This window comes from Cherax quadricarinatus, chromosome 3, assembly GCF_038502225.1.
Source record: "Cherax quadricarinatus isolate ZL_2023a chromosome 3, ASM3850222v1, whole genome shotgun sequence".
In the NCBI taxonomy this organism is placed as follows: domain Eukaryota; kingdom Metazoa; phylum Arthropoda; class Malacostraca; order Decapoda; family Parastacidae; genus Cherax; species Cherax quadricarinatus.
Window position 1 is genome coordinate 54,172,538 of NC_091294.1, and position 18,300 is coordinate 54,190,837.

Here is an 18,300-nt window from a genome sequence, read left to right on the forward strand (position 1 = left end):
GCAAGAGCCCCTCACCAGCGTCAAGGAACCTCCCTTGAGGTCTGCTCGCTTATGGAAATTTTGCTCGCGTATGGAAGCAAAACAACCCCTCGACTGCTCGTATTTGGAAAAACTTGCACGTGGATACGCTCGCAAGTAGAGGTTCCACTGTGTATTATTATTATTATTATTATTATTATTATTATTATTATTATTATTATTATTATTATTATTATTATTATTATTATTATTATTATTATTACTTTTATTATTAATTTAGGAAACTGAAGCTCTATCATAATAATAATATTATTATTTTATTATTATTATTAATAATTTAGGAAATGAATCTGTGCACTAGTTACCTAAATTAATAATAATAATAATTATTAATTTATTACTACTAATAATAATTATTATTATTATTATTATTACAGTGAACACCTGGATTTCGACATTAATCCGGTCCAGAGAGTGTCTTATACTGAATCTGTCGTAATCCGAATTAATTTTCCCTATAAGAAATAATGGAAATCCAATTAATCCGTTCCAGAAACCCAAAAGTATTAAACAAAATAATTGTTTTACATGAAATATACGTTTCCCTACACAGAAAGCAATGAGACATGCAGACTAAATAAATAATAAAGTGGCACTTACCTTTATTGAAGACTTATTGATGAGTGATGAAAGACTGTTTTTCTTGAACACTCTGGAATTTTCAGAGTGATACATGAGTAAAGTCTTCACTTTGCAATCCCCACTAGCATTACAACAAAACATGAGAGTTAGCCTGTCTTTCATAGGCTTATGTCCTGGGAGTGCCTTTTCCTCCTGAGTAATATAGGTCCTGTTTGGCAATTTCTTCCAGAACAGGCCTGTTTCGTCACAATTGAACATTTGTTGGAGTTAGAATTTTTCAGCCTCGCCATGCCTTATCACACTGTGTATTCCATTACAATTCTTAAATTTCTCAAACCAACCTTTGGTGGCCTTAAATTCACCAATATGAGCACTAGTTCCAGGTATTTTTTCCTGTTCACCTGGGTGTTGATCGACTGGTATGGGTCGCATCCTGGGGGACAAGATTAAGAACCCCAATGGAAATAAGTTAGACAGTCTTCGATGACGCACTGACTTTCTGGGGTTATCCTGGGTGGCTAACCCTCTGGGGTTAATTATTTCTCAGATAATTGTTTCTCGTTAATCCACACCAACAACAGTCTCTCCACATCTTCGAGTAGTATTTGCGATCTCTGTTTTGTAAGCATATTTGCACCATTCACAACAACAGCTTCCTTGTTTGCCATTTTCTTGGCCAAGATAGCAACGATGGTTGTGTGGTTTGTTATACAACCTGGCCAGCTGTGCGACACGCACTCCACTTTCCTATTTTGCGATGAATTCTATAGTGTTTCTCACCCTCTTTACCAAAGGGCTGGCATTAGAAGCTTTCTTTGGGTCCATGGTGGCTTATTTAGCAGTTACAAGCACTAAAAACAATGGAATAATACAAAATGTATCACATGTATGCGTTGAATCATCCTCATTGGCTTGTAAACAATGGCACACCGGCTGTACATGGAGTGTCTGGGACGCTCACAGCATGTGGACACGTTCGGGCCGAATGACTAACCGAGTTCTTTGTTGTTAACCGAGCCAATATTTTGATGCAAAAACGTTACTTAACCCTTTGACTGTCGCAACCCCCAATCCTGAGGTGTCTCCTGGTGTCGCAAAATTTCAAAAAAAGAAAAATTATTTTTTCTTATGAAATGATAGAGAATCTTTTCCCGATTGTAATGACACCAAAAAAACGAAATTTGATGGAAAACTGACGAAATTATGCTCTCGCGAAGTTAGCGACCTCGGCGATATTTACAAATCGGCCATTTCGCCCACTTTGAGCCCTATTTTCAGCTAATTCCATTGTTCCAGTCGACCAAACTCATAGCTATTTCTTTAGAACTCCATTTTTTCTATCGATTGAGTACAAGAAACTACCCATTTACCGATTTCAACTACCCAATAATGTGGTCAGAAATTTGCAATTTGGCCAATTTCACGAAAACTAAAAAATATGACAATTTCAAAATAAGGTCCAGAATGAACAATGCAGACATTCGTGGCTCTAAAATAACATTTTCATCGTTCATGGCTCCAGGTCCCTCTGATATTACTCTTGCTTTCTATTTTGAATTTTTATTCAGACAAAAAATAGAAGACTTACTATTATGCAGACTACTGCAATACTGTAATAATTGTATAAATAACATCAACCCATTCATGACTGCATATTAGAATGGCTAGTTGGACATTTATTGGACAATGACATAATTTGTTTACTTTTGAACATTGGCAAAAATCAAACATTTTTCCTACTTGGAGCTCCATTTCCAGGTTCTTTTTATAGTAAAATCAATCAAAATCACCTCCACTTCTGTAATATGTTTTCCATTCTATCAAATGAGACCAAGAAAATGAGAATACAACCATAAATACTATACGAAAATAGACCACAAAGTCGGCATTTTAATTAAAAAAACGGTTGGAGTTTTTTTTTTTCTCATTATACACTGTGTGCTCCAGGATTTTTTTTATATGGTGCACACTGACCACACAGACCCATTCTCTCACATGTGGGCCTACCAGCTTTCTCCTGCTTGATTTGAAGCCGCTAGAATTTGAGTATATATACGTCAAACACGGTACCTCGTAAGACGTATATATACGGCTGCGACAGTCAAAGGGTTAATCCGAATTTTACGTAATCCGATGACGTCGTAATCCAGGGGTCCATTGTATTATTATTAATATAATGAACGCTGCCAACTCAGTGCACTGTTTACCTCGCTGTGGGAGCAGTTCTCTCATGCTTTGCTTACATTTTTGACAGTCATTTGATCAAATTTCATTTTTCTAAGCATGGGTCCTAAGAAAGTAAGTGTAAAGCGAGGTGTCCAGGTTTTGGGTTGAGGGGGAAGCGGGGAGAGCTGGCTTGTAACTTAAATGTTGGCTAGGAACTCAGAGCAAAAAATTGACCCAGGGATGGCACTTATCTCAAAAAACTTGTACGTAGGTACACTCGTAAGTCAAGGTTCCACTGTATTTCACTTTTTCTTGGGTATGGCATCAAATGACATACCTTGCATGTGATGTAGCTTTAGCTACTGCACCAGCACCAGTGGGAAGTTATCATGCACTCACATCAAGGGACTGCCCCCTTCTGCCAACATAACACTGTATTGCTGATCCTAAACATATTTTTTAATACAACTGCACAAAATAGAAAACACTGAAATAGTATTGATATACATCCTTCAGGTTTAGATGTTTTCATGGGCATGTGACACACTTGATACACAAGCTTCAATGTGTTTTTTTTTTTTTTTACACCAGTGGTCTTCCAAGGTAGGGTGAGGAAGAAAAGAAACACTTTCATCATCATTCTATCACTGCCTTCGCACAGGTGAAGTGACATTGCAGCTCAGATGACCGTCCATACTGCAACATCCTCATCACTTTAGAGTGCAGACACTGTATTTTTTTACTTCCAAGTGTCTAGTCTGGTTAACTAGTTCCTCTTGAATACCTTCATAAATGTTGCCATTTTTACTCTCAACAGCATGTCGAGTCATACAAATTACTTTTAACAGTCCATTCCGTTGGATTCTCAAGCTGCTAACACTCAGATCCTTCCTTACTCCTTCCCTCCATCCTTTCTTTGGGTTAGCGCCTTCCTTTTACTGTAGATTTATAAAACCTCTTAGTTATGTTATTCTGCTCCATCCTCTGTAAATGCCCAAAGCACCTCAACAACCCATTCTAAGCCCTATGAATTGTACTCTTGATAACAATCACTTCCATATCTTCATGTTCTGAATTCTTTGCGTAATACACCACACATTGCTCTCAAACATGACATCTCCACTGCCTTTAGCTTCCTCCTCCTCTGCAGCAATTAAAATATACATGCTTCACACCCATATAACAGTGTTGATACCACTGTACTCTGGCATAGTAACCTTTTTTCCTCTATAGATAAGCTTATTTCCACAGATACCTCAATACACCACTTATGTTTTTCCCTGCCCCCCTCATCTATTTTATGGTTTACTTTATTTTTCTTAGACCCATCTGCCGACACATATTCGTTTCCTCCAAACTCCATCCCTCTAATCTGACATTCAGTTTTTCATTGCTTTTTCCTACTGTCATCACCTTACTCCTTTTTTTGTTCACTCTTAATTTTCTTCTTTTAATTAGCCTCCTAAGTTCCTCTACCAACTATTTTAACTTCTACTCAGATTTTCGTAAAATAACTACTCCCATTTACGTTTAGGTGTATTGTCTTTTGATCTTACACTTCTCAGCACCCTAGCATTCACTTCTTTTACAACCCCTATCTATAAATATGTTAAAACACCCATGGTAACATAACACATTCCTCTCTACAGCCTTCTATTTTGAGGAAATAATTCCTCTCCCCCCTACGAACCCTAACTTGAACCTTACTATCCTCATAAAAATTATTTACTGCTTTTAATATCCTACCACTTATTCCATACATGTGCAACATCTTCCACATTGCTTCCCAGTGTAGGCTATGATATGCCATTCTGCATCCATAAATGTGACAAACCTCTTCTTTTCCTGTATCTAAGTATTGTGCATCAGTGTAAACACTTCAACTACATATTCTCTACCCTTCCTAAACCCCCTTTGTTCCTCTGCACTCTTACTTTCTGTCTTACCCCTAACTCTCTCACTAATTCTACTGTACACTACATGAAATAATCAATTGACTTATTACCCTATAATTTGTACACTCTCTTGCACCCCTTATATACAGGATTCCATGCATGCTCTTTGCCACTCCTTAGGCACCTTCCTTTCTTTCAGTCATGTATTGAACAAACTCACTAGGCGTTAAAGAGCTCTGTCCCAACATGCTCTTAATATCTTACTCTCTCTTTTAAATATTCTAATAAAATCAGTAACAAACTTTCTGGTGCAGAAATTCTGCAGAAATCTGGTTAATGTTGATAATCATGTGAAAGAATACCTTAAAAAAAAAGAGAGAGATGTAGGCATAGGAAAAGAAAAAGAAGCACAGGAAATATGTACTGTACATTGAGTACATTTTGAACAAAATCATATAGACATATTTTAATTTAGTGGTTTTACATTGACCATCTTAAAAATTGTCACTGCAAAAACTTCTCGAATAATTAGGCTGTTCAGGTTGGACCTTTCATTAAAACTATTGGATGATTGAAGTACGTATATGCGTCAGGAAGCTCATGAATTAGGGGATTCAAATGTACATGCGACCACACTTTCCAGCATTTCACTAATGCAGCGATTTTCAGTTATACCCATTCTTCATTTGTTTAGACTTCCCATAATAAATATATTCACCATGCACTCTAAGCTGAGGATGAAAATATTTTAAGGTAAGTAATGTGTGTACTGTATATGCATTTTTTAGACCTGGCTCTATTGGTGTAAACATATTATCATTATTTTATAAGCATTTGTTTCACTTTACAACAATTTTCACTTTACAGAAGTAGCCTAAAACCTAACCTGCTTTATAAGTGGGCCCACCTGTACACATGCAAAAGTTTCCAAACTGGATTTTATGCTCAGACAATGTCATTGTGGAGGTCTGATGTAGGCTTTAGAAAAACAATGCAAGATCTTCTGTACATTCAGTATATCTAGACCAGTAGCCCTAACTTCTCACCTCATAAAATTCTTTGAAAGAGTGATGAGATGGCAGATTACAGATTTCATGGACCAGCACAGCCAGCATAACCCAAACCAGCATGGTTTTAGAGAGGACAATCACAGCTGCTGAATCATTATGACAGAATTACGGAGGCATTGGAAGACAACTAAAATGCAGATGTGATTTACACAGATTTTGCAAAGGCATTTGACAAATGTGATCATGGAGTGATAACGCACAAAATGAGGGCCATGGGCATTACGGGGAAGGTAGGCAGATGGATTTTTGGGTTCCTAACACACAGAACACAAAAGGTAGTGGTGAACAGAGTAAGATTCAGTATCATCATTTGCAGATGACACTAAAATAAGCATGAAAGTCACTGCAGTAGGGGTCACTGAAAAATTACAGGAAAACATAAGCAGGGTTTTCCAGTGGGCAGTGGAGAACAACATGACGTTCAATGGTGATAAGTTCCGTTTAGGTTTGGAAAGAATGAAGAACTCTAAAGGAACACTATATACAAAACTCAAGAGGGTCACCGAATATAATGAAACATGTAAAAGACCTGGGTATGTTTATGTCAGCTGACCTTTTTAAGGCCATAACAAAACAAAGATTACAACAGCCAGGAAGATGATGGTTTGGGTATTGAGAACTTTCAAAACAAAGGAAATAAGGCCAATGATGACACTCTTCAAATTACTAGTGCTCCCTCATTTAGAATATTGCTCAGTGCTGATGGCCCTGTTCAAAGCAGGAGAAATACCAGTGCTGGAACAAATACGGAGATCGTTTACAGCCGACACTGAGCCAGTAAAGCACCTAAATTACTGGGAACGCCTTCAAGTCTTGAACATGTATTCATTGGAGTGGAGGGGAGAGAGACATGATAATGTATACCTCGAAAGTACTTGAGGGCCTGGTCCCAAATCTGCACACTGCCCTAACAACATACTGGAGTGAGAGATATGGGAGGAAGTGCAAAATAAACCCAGTGAGGAGTAGGGGTGTGGTGGGGACAGTAAGGGAACACTGTATCAACATTCGGGATCTCAGACTATTCAACGTTTTTCCAGAAGATATCAGAAACACCATTGAAACAAGTGTAGAAGTCTTCAAGAGGAAACTGGATAAGTTTCTTCACCAGGTGCCAGATCAACCAGGCTGTGATGGATATGTGGGGCAGCGGGCCTCCAGCAGCAAGAGCCTGATTGACCAGACAAGCACCAGATAAGCCTGGCCCATGGCCGGGCTCCGAGAGTAGTGAAACTTTTGAAACTCTTCAAAGGTATATCATAGGTGAAGGTATATTCATCAGAAATGGGGCTGGAGAAGGCAGTGATCTCCAGAAACATTATCAGAACATTCCTCTAGGCAGGATTGATCCTTTAACTTCACTATCACAACACAAGTGTTGTACCCAGCAAAATATTTTGCACACTCAAGGTTTTATAAGTTATGCAGGTATATACAGTGGAACCTCGAGTTTTGGCCGTTTTGAGTTTTGGCCACCCCAAGTTTTGGCCGTTTTGAGTTTCGGTCACTTTTTTTGGCTAAATTTTATATTGAGTTTCAAACAGTAACTTGACTTTTGGCTGTCATGCCAGACCTGTCTGCCTATGCGCACCCACACAAAGCCTCCCACGCATGCGTTGTGAGTCAGTCTGGCTTTGCTTCTCCTCGAGTGAACATGACCCTGAACGTTCATCCAAACATTTCACAATAATCCATATTTTTTTGTTTGTTGATTGAGTGCGACTGCTACATAATCAACCGTGGGCCCAAAGAAACTTTCTAGTGCCTGCCCTGTGGTAAAGAAAGTGAGAAACATGAATTGAAGAAAGAGATTATCAAAAAATATTAAAGTGATATGTGTGTGCTGGAGCTTGCCAGCTTGTATGGCAAAAACAAATCAACTATCAGTTCCATCCTGGCGAAAAAAGAAATCAAAGAAACTGACGTTGTGAAAGAGGTGATATGCTAACAGAAAATAAATCACAGATAATCAAAGATGTTGAGAAATTGTTGTTGGTGTGGATCAATGGTAAACAATTAGCAGGAGATATTGTTTCGGATCTCGTAAAGAAAATGCCTGGAATGAGTGCTGCTGTTAGTGAATTGAAGGCCAGCAGAGGCTGGTTTGACAACTTAAGAAGCGTAGTGGTATATACAGTGTTGCAAGGCATGGCGGGTCTGCAAGTTCAGACAAACGTGCGGCTGCATGAATTCAAGGACTATGTAGAGGCTCAAGGATTTGTCCCCCAACAAGTGTTCAATTGTGATGGATCAGGCCTCTTTTGGAAGAAAATACCAAAGAGGACCTACATCACACAGGAGGAAAAGGCACTGCCAGGACACAAGCCCTTGAAAGACACGCTAACTCTCTTGCTCTGTGGTAATGCTAGAGGGGATTTGAAAGTGAAGCCTTTACTGGTGTATCACTCTGAAAATCCCAGAATATTCAAGAAAACAATGTCGTCAAGAGCAGATTGTGCGTGTTGTGGAGAGCTCATAATAAGGCATGGGTCACAAAGCAAATTTTCATTGACTGGGTCCATGAAGTGTTTGGCTCAGGTGTGAAAAAATACCTACAGGAAAACAAATTGCCACTCAAGTGCCTTGTGGTAATGGACAATGCTCCTGCTCATCCTCCAAACTTGGTAGACCAATTGTCTAGGGATTTTAGTTTTATAACAGTGAAGTTCTTGCCTCCTAACACCACTCCTCTCATCCAGCCCATGGACCAGCAGGTCATTTCAAACTCCAAAGAACTCTACACGAAATCACTGTTTTAGAGGTCGCTTTGAAGTGACTTTGGACACTGAATTGACCCTAAGAGAGTTCTGGAGGAATCACTTCAATATCTACAGCTGCATAAGCCTTAGAGGTAAGGCTTGGTACGGAGTGACTTCCAGGACTTTGAACTCTGCTTTGGAGAAAATTGTGGCCAGAATGTGTCCAAAAGAAGGATTTTGAAGGGTTTGAGGCTGACCCTGTCGACCCTACGCCTGTTGTGGAATGTATTGTGGCATTGGGGAATTCTTTGGGGGTTGGATGTGAGCGGCCAGGATGTGGAAGAGTTGGTGGAGGACCACAATGAAGAGCTAACCACTGATGAGCTGCAAGAGCTTCATCTGGAACAGCAACAGGCTACAGCTGAGGAACTTGCTTCAGAGGAGGAAGAGGAAGAGGGAGGGAAGGAGGTGCCTTCTTCAGAGATTAAGGAGATTTGTGCAGTGTGGAGTAGGATGCAAGCTTTTGCTGAGAAATATCACTGTGAGCAAGCTGAAACAAGCTATCTCTGCAACATGTTCAGTGACAAAACCATGTCCCATTTCAGACAAATGCTAAAGAGACACCAAAAACAGACCTCTCTGGACAGTTTTTTTGAGCAGCAGGGGTCCAGTGACTCAAGCTGGTCCTAGTGGCATTAAAAAACAAAGAAGGGAAGTAACCCCAGATAAGGACTTGTTACCTAAAGTCTTTATGGAAGGGGATTTCCCTTCCAAACAATAATGAAGTCCTCCCTCTCTTTTCCCTGTCTTCCATTTGCCAACAAGAGTCTTCAGTAAAGGTATGTAAATGTGATTTTAAATGTTTAGTTATGTATTTCATTAGTCATTTAAGGATCGGGGATCTCAACCCTGAAAGGGTTAAGAACCCTTGAAAAAAGCTCATCAGGGCCAGGGGATTTATCTTTCTTCAATCAGTCTACTTGTTTATTAACCATATCGCTAGTGAATGTGATATTACACAATTTATCTTCTTCCGGCCCACTATAAAAATTAACTATTGGGATATTATTAGTGTCCTACTTTGTGAAAACTGAGAGAAAATAATTATTAAAAATAGAGCACATTTCATTCTCCTTGTCAGTAAAATGCCCAGAGTTATTTTTAACCCTTTCAGGGTTTCGGACGTACTAGTACGGCTTATGCACCAGTGTCCATGACGTACTAATATGCATAAATTCTGGCACCTTCAAATCTAGTGAAAGAAAGCTGGTAGGCCTACATATGAAAGAATGGGTCTATGTGGTCAGTGTGCACAGTATAAAAAAAATCCTGCAGCACACAGTGCATAATGAGGAAAAAAAAAACTGACTGTGTTTTTGGATTAAAACAGAGACTTTGCACTATATTTTCGTATGGTATTTATTGTTGTATTCTAGTTTCCTGGTCTCATTGTAAAGAATGGAAGACATATTACAGAAATTGAGATGATTGTGACTGGTTTTACAATGAAAAGTACCTAGAAATTGAGCTCAAAGTAGCAGAAATGTTCGATTTTTACCAAAGTTCAAAAGTAAACAAATCATGCTAAGCATCCAGTACATGTCAGATGGTGAGTCTAATATTCTTTCACAAGTGCGCCGATATTATTTATTCCATTTCTACACTAATGCAGTAGTCTGCATAACAGTAAATCTTATTTTTTTTTTGTGAGAATAAAAATTCAAAGTGGAAAGCAAAAAAACGTAAGAGGGGCCTGGGGATGTGACTAATGAGCAGAGGAAATGTTATTTTAGTGCCAGGAATATCTTTCTTGTTTATTCTGGACCCTATTTGGAAATTGGCATCTTTTGAAATTTGTGTGAAATTGGCAAAATTGCTAAATTCTGACCACTGTATTGGATAGTTGAAATCTGTAAATTGGTGGTTTCTTGTACTCATTCGATAGAAAAAATGGAGTTCTAGCGAAATAGTTAAGATTTTTGTCGACTAGTACATTGGAATTGGCCGAAAATAGGGCTGAAAGTGGGCAAAATCACCGATGCGTAAACATCGTCGAGACCGCTAACTTCGTGAGAGCATAATTCTGTAAGTTTTCCATCAAATTTCATACTTTTGGTGTCATTATGATTGGGAAGAGATTATCTTTCATAAGATTTTTTTTTTTTGTTTTTTTTTTTTTTTAAATTTGGGGGACCCTGAGAACAAGTCTCTGAGAGGGCCTGTGGACCCTGAAAGGGTTAAGTACTGTATGCACAGTGGTACCTCAAATTTCGACCATAATCCATTCCAGAAGGCTGTTCGAGTGCCATTACTGAACAAATTTGTTCCCATAAGGAATAATGTAAATTAGATTCATTTGTTTCAGACCCACAAAAATACACTTACAAAAGCACTTACAAAAATACAATTACATAATTGTTCAAGTTGGGAGCTGTTTGAAATTCGAGGTACCACTGTATTTACAGTGGACCCTCGCCTAACGGTATTAATCCGTTCCTGAGACCTCAACGTTAGGCGAAATTATCATTAGGCGAATTAATTTTCCCCATAAGAAATAATGGAAATCAAATTAACCCGTGCAAGACACCCCAAAGTATGAAAAAAAAAATTTTTACCACATGAAATATTAATTTTAATACACACAAACTGAAGAAGAGATGTACAATACATGACACTTACCTTTATTGAAGATCTGGTGATGATTGATGGGATGGGAGGAGGGGAGAGTGTGGATGGTCTTAAGTGTTTAGAAGGGGAATCCCCTTCCATTAGGACTTGAGGTAGCAAGTCCTTTTCCGGGGTTACTTCCCTTCTTCTTTTAATGCCACTAGGACCAGCTTCAGTCACTGGACCTCTGTTGCACAACATATCTGTCCATAGAGGCCTGTACCTCTCATTCCTTTATGACTTTCCTAAAGTGTTTCACAACATTGTCAGTGTAATAATCACCAGCACAGCTTGCAATAGCTGTGTCAGGGTGATTTTTATTAAAAAAGGTTTGCACTTTAAGCCACATTGCACACATTTCCTTAATCTTTGAAGTAGGCAACTTCTTCAATTTCTCTCTCCCCTCCTCTGAATCAGTTTCCTCAGATCTGACCTCTTGCTGTTGAAGATAATCTAGCAGCTCATCAGTGGTTAGTTCTTCATTGTCCTCCTCCACCAACTCTTCCACATCCTCCCCACTAACCTCACCAATATGAGCACTAGTTCTAGGCATTTTTTCCTGTTCACCTGGGTGTTACTCAACTGTTGTGGGTCGCATCCTGGGGGACAAGATTAAGGACCCCAATGGAAATAAGTTAGACAGTCCTCGATGATGCACTGACTTTCTTGGGTTATCCTGGGTGGCTAACCCTTTGGGGTTAATCGTTTCTCGGTAATTGTTTCATGTTAAGCCATACCAACAACACACTCTCCACATCTTTGAGTAATACAGCTGATGGTGGTGCAGCAACCGCTGACCATGGTGCAGCAGCAGCTGACTGTAGTGCAGCAACCGCTGACGGTGGTGCAGCAGCAGCTGACTGTGGTACAATAGTATTTCTCACCCTTTTTACCACAGGGTTGGCACTAGAAGCTTTCTTGGGGCCCATGGTCACTTATTTTGCAGGTGAAATCACTAAAAACTCTGTGATAATAGGAAATGTTACGATTGTATGCTTGGATGTGACCATGGAGGCTGGCTTGTAAATACTGCCACCCACGGAACAAGTGAGGCTGGCTCAGGCCGCACGTGGACGCGTCTCGGACGAATTGTGTTGAGCGAGTTTTTTAGCGCTAGGCGAGGCAAAATTTTTGCGTTAAAATGCATCGCTAGGTGGATTTAACATTATGCGATGCCATCATTAGACGAGGGTCCACTGTATAGTTATTATTTAAAAAATGTATTTTTTTTTTTATATATATTTTTGGGTGTCTGGAACAGATTAATTGGATTTGCATTATTTCTTATGGGAAATATTGCTTTGATTTTTGAACAATTTGAGTTTTGGCCGAGCTTCTGGAACGAATTACGGCCGAAACTCAAGGTTCCACTGTATGTAGATTTTTTCTTTTCTAAACACTCAAAAAATTTCCACAGCTGTAAAAGGTGATAGGAGTAATAATGATTTAAACTCTGTCTTCTGTATTAACAATAACTTCCTGATACTATTCCTCATGCTTTTCTTCTCAGTTGTTTTACATGATGGTAGGATTGCTGGGTGTCTTTTTTCTGTCTCATAAACATGCAAGATTTCAGATACATCTTGCTACTTCTACTTACACTTAGGTTACACTTCACATACATGTACACGTTTATGTATACACACTCATCTAAGTAGCAGAAATTTCTTTTTACCAAACTTCAAAAGAAACAAATTTTATCTTAATAGTTCTTGTTGCTAACAGTTTCCTTTTATATCCATTTTAGTGGGAAGTGTTTATTCTGACCCTATAAGAAAATCTTTCCTCTGTAAACCATGTGTGTTGTATTCAAAGTCAAAATTGGCTAAAAAAATGCCGGGAACAATGGGCTAGTAACTATCCCTTTTGGTGTCTTTATGATCCTCTATCTTTTCATAAGTATAATAGCTTATTCGACCCTCAAAAGAAAAAGAAGAAAACCGTCAAAGTGGGATGTTTGAAGGATTGAAGGGTGGGCGAGTTCCTTAAGAAGGAAGGGGTGGAAGGTAGGGGGAGGATTGCGGGGTGAAAGAGTGATTTGAACTATTAAAAAAGTTTTGTGACCTGATGAGCTGTTGGAGTGTGAGCAGGGTAACATTTAGTGAAGGGATTCAGGGAAACCTGTTATTTTTATATAGCTGGACTTGACTACTGGAAGTGGGAAGTACAATGCCTGCACTTTAAAGGAGGGGTTTGGGATATTGGCAGTTTGGAGGGATATGTTATATATCTTTATGTATGCTTCTAAACTGTTGTATCTGGGTGCCTCTGCAAAAACAGTGATTATGTATGAGTGAGGTGAAAGTGATGATGAAAGTATTTTCTTTTTGGGGATTTTCTTTCATTTTGGGTCACCCTGCCTCTGTAGGAAATGGCCGACTTGTTTCCTACAGAGGCAGGGTTTTTTTGCCTTGAGAGTGTTCTTTATTGTTAGTCCATATTCATCTGTAATGCTTTTAGCACTGTATTGATTTTTCATTTGTTAAAGCCTGGAAAAAAAAGTGCAGTTTTCCAATAAAGGGGAGCATTCATAGTAAGCACCCTCTAAGACAAAAAAAAAAATTGTTTTGCCTTAAGAAAGATTATGCATATCATGTATTTAAATGAATTTTCTTCTTTTTTTTTCAGGTTCGGAAAACATCTCAGGCAGCACTCTTAGTGTTGCTAGAACAGGAATTAGTTAGCCGAGAAGATGTGCATGATCAAGTGTGTCCTGTCATACTTCGTCTCACTAGCACAGATGCTATGGATGACTTCAAAACGGAAGCAGTAGCGGTGAGTTATTTGCATTGTGATATATTATACTTCATGTATAGTGCTGTTATGTATTTTCATATAAGTGTTAGGGAAAAGGAGGAGGGCATGTGTTTGTAAACACTGTGCTGTACTTACTAGTGATTGCAATACTATATACATATTTACTAATTTGGGATTACAGGAGCAGATATTACTTGTATGCAATCTGCTTATCTTTTTATTTCCCATAATTCCAAAGTTTACAATTGTTATACACATAACACACTCATGGTGTTCCATCAATCCATCAACTACTCATATTTTATTTTTTTTTTTGTTAAAAAATATTTCTTGTTAGAAATTTAAATCACTTTCATGCATTTTAATCCTTTTATTCCCTCTGTTTCCACCTCAAAATGCTGTGTTATGGTTGGTTTCTCATGAAGAATTGTGGAATTATAGATAGTTACAGGTATCCTATTGCTTTGTCTTCTTATTTCTTCTCTTTTATAGATTTTATTACCTACCCTTGAATTTTTTATATTTATTTACACTTTTCAAATGTTGTTCCCATACCGTATGACAGCTGTGTAATCTTTATTTGTGTTGAACAGTCTAAATAATTAATTTTTTAATGTACATTATCTCTAAAAGGTTACCAGGAAGATACTTTATAGGTAGTCACTGTTTAGAGAAATTGTTAATAATTGTATTTATGTTGTTATCTGGGGATAATTTTGTAGTTATCAACCAAAGACCTTTACTAGATGACCCTTTAGGTATTATTGCATCATTAATAACTTCCTCTGGTCTGGTATACACTTTTGTCCAGCTGCCTCACTTGACACTTTAACATTAAAATCTGTCATTCATTTTTCACTTTATATAGTCTGTCCAGACATTCTTTTAAGTTTCCATCACCTTTGATTACTCATCCATAATTGTTTTTGAAGTAAATTTTGATACTTGTGGCACCCAGGTATTCTTATTCTGTCAAAGAGATTGTTCATTCTAATAACTTGTCTTCCACCACATCTTGTGGTGAAAAACCTTTATATATACAGGTCTGCCATCACAAATCCAGTATCATTGGAACCTGTAGTGAACTGGATTAGTATTGAGTTTGCCAGATTACAGAGTGGTTAGGTTAGAATACACTTAATAAAATTAACCAATGTGACTTACACAAGAAAGTTCATTGAACATCAGCAAAAATCGAACATTTCCTCTACTTTGAGCTCAATTTCTAGGTACTTTCTGTTGTGAAACCAATCAAAATCATATCTATTTCTGTAATATATCTGCCATTCTATCAAATGAGACCAAAAAAACGAGAATACAACCATAAGAACCATACGAAAATATACCACAGAGGCGGCTAATGGCTGAGAAGTGAACTACTTATTTATCATCTGATTTTTTTTTTCATTTTTGGTGCACATTAACCCTTAGACTGTCCAAACGTAGATCTACGTTTTTTCAACATTTGAAAGTATGTAAAAAATGTAGATCTTTTTTTTTTTTTGTTATATTTGAAAATATGCAAAAACACGTAGATCTACTTTTGGAGCACTACGCATGTGAACGTAAATCCGTTTGGATAGTAAGGGTTAACCCTTTCAGGGTTTCGGACGTACTAGTACGGCTTACGCACCAGGGTTTTTGACGTACTAGTACGCCTAAGTACCTTGAAATTGAGCTCAAAGTAGCAGAAATGTTCGATTTTTACCAAAGTTCAAAAGTAAACAAATCGTGCTACGCGTCCAATACACATCAACTGGCGAGTCTGACATTCTTTCACAAGTGCACTGATATTATTTATACCATTTCTGCACTAATGCAGTAGTCTGCATAACAGTAAAACTTCTATTTTTTGTGAGAATAAAAATTCAAAGTGGAAAGCAAAAGAATGTAAGAGGGGCCTTGAGACGTGACTAATGAATAGAGGAAATGTCATTTTAGTGCCAGGAATGTCTTTCTTGTTTATTCTGGACCCTATTCGGAAATTGGCATCTTGTGAAATTTGTGTGAAATTGGCAAAATTGCTAAATTCTGACCACTTTATTGAATAGTTGAAATCGGTAAATGGGTGGTTTCTTGTATTCATTCGATAGAAAAAATGGAATTCTAGTGAAATAGTTATGATTTTTTGTCGACTAGTACACTGGAATTGGGCGAAAATAGGGCTGAAAGTGGGCAAAATCACTGATATGTAAACATCGTTGAGACTGCTAACTTCGTGAGAGCATAATTCCGTAAGTTTTCCATCAAATTTCATACTTTTGGTGTCATTATGATCGGGAAAAGATTCTCTTATCTTTTCATAAGAAATTTTTTTTTTTTTTTTTTTTGAAAATTTGGCGACCCTAGAGAGGGCCTGGCGACCCTGAAAGGGTTAAGAAGCATCTTTCCACCATACATTGCCCAAGGTTCAATAAGATAATCCAACAAACAACTGAAGGAAAAAAAATATTTACCAAAAATCATATATGGCAAGCCCAAGCCAGGTACTGGAAATAAGTCACTTTATGTGACTTTTTTGGGTTATCCTAGGTTCTCTATACATACGCTTGTATGTATGATAATCTGTGTAACTGTATTTGTTTATACTGTTATGCAGACTACTGCATTTGTGTAATAATTGTACAAGTAATGTCAACCCATTTGTGACTCAGTATTATGCCAAATATTATTAATTCTGGAGTATTTAAAATGTTTGTATGTTATGTATATTGTTTATTATGTCATATTAGATCAGTTGTGATAGGCAAATAAGCCATAGTGTTGATATAAGCGTAATAATACAGCATATTCCCCTGCATCATGAGACTGAGCTCATGGCAACCGACAGTGACTTCAGAGCCACCTTATCTTTAATGGACAATGTACTGTGTATGTGCTTGACACAATGAGAAACATTTCTTTTATTCGTTGGAACCATGGCTAGGGCTAAAAGTAAGCAGGTTATAACAGTAAATGGAGAAAAAGAAATTGGAAAGACTTATGTAGCAAGTAGTGTCACCAAACAGTACCAGCAGGTTGGTGTGGCAGCCAAAATTAGTGCTGAATAACTGATGGAACCGGATGTCTGATTGCCGCATTTGTGATGGCAGACCTGTATTCTCAAAAACTGATTATTATAATAATGTGAGTAAACATATTACCGGTAATACATATGTATCTGTATATAGTCGAACCTCAGTTGTTGATTGTGTTACTTGTTGAATAAAGTAGTCCCCCCAAATTTGCGGGGGTTACATTAAAAGACCACCTGCGAATTTGGAAAAACTGTGAATTCTGGACGTGGTTAAAAAAAATGCCTATTTGTATAGTTTAAACTTAAATTTAATTTCAAACTCAGCTTCATTCATAAATAACCCTTAAAAAAAAAATAGGATGTAAAGATAAGTCTGTATACAGTACTGTACTGCTATGTCTCCCAAAGTGCTAGAATGTAAAATACCGATGTTACTCCTATTGCCAATATCCCAAACCCCTCCTTTAAAGTGCAGGCATTGTACTTCCCATTTCCAGGACTCAAGTCCGACTATATGAAAATAACCGGTTTCCCTGAATCCCTTCACTAAATATTACCCTGCTCACACTCCAACAGATCGTCAGGTCCCAAGTACCATTCGTCTCCATTCACTCCTATCTAACACGCTCACGCACGCTTGCTGGAAGTCCAAGCCCCTTACCCACAAAACCTCCTTTACCCCCTCTCTCCAACCCTTTCGAGGACGACCCCTACCCCGCCTTCCTTCCCCTATAGATTTATATGCTTTCCATGTCATTCTACTGTGATCCATTCTCTCTAAATGACCAAACCACCTCAACAACCCCTCTTCTGCCCTCTGACTAATACTTTTATTAACTCCACACCTTCTCCTAATTTCCACACTCCGAATTTTCTGCATAATATTTACACCACACATTGCCCTTAAACAGGACATCTCCGCTGCCTCCAACCGTCTCCTCGCTGCTGCATTTACCACCCAAGCTTCACACCCATATAAGAGTGTTGGTACTACTATACTTTCATACATTCCCTTCTTTGCCTCCATAGATAACGTTTTTTGACTCCACATATACCTCAACGCACCACTCACCTTTTTTCCCTCATCAATTCTATGATTAACCTCATCCTTCATAAATCCATCCGCCGACACGTCAACTCCCAAGTATCTGAAAACATTCACTTCTTCCATACTCCTCCTCCCCAATTTGATATCCAATTTTTCTTTATCTAAATCATTTGACACCCTCATCACCTTACTCTTTTCTATGTTCACTTTCAACTTTCTACCTTTACACACATTCCCAAACTCATCCACTAACCTTTGCAATTTTTCTTTAGAATCTCCCATAAGCACAGTATCATCAGCAAAAAGTAACTGTGTCAATTCCCATTTTGAATTTGATTCCCCATAATTTAATCCCACCCCT

At 38.1% G+C, this 18,300-nt stretch overlaps 1 protein-coding gene across 3 annotated transcripts in view; it reads left to right on the forward strand.

Annotated features, from left to right (window-relative positions):
* The window catches only part of LOC128705977 (Protein phosphatase PP2A regulatory subunit A), a 649,426-nt gene that overhangs the window by 319,536 nt on the left and 311,590 nt on the right, over positions 1 to 18,300 (forward strand). For all 3 annotated transcript variants that reach the window (XM_053801054.2, XM_053801049.2, XM_053801060.2), the window contains exon 4: positions 13,747 to 13,893. In XM_053801054.2, coding sequence (XP_053657029.1) covers positions 13,747 to 13,893 — 147 coding nt within the window. The remainder of the gene's footprint in view (positions 1 to 13,746; positions 13,894 to 18,300) is intronic.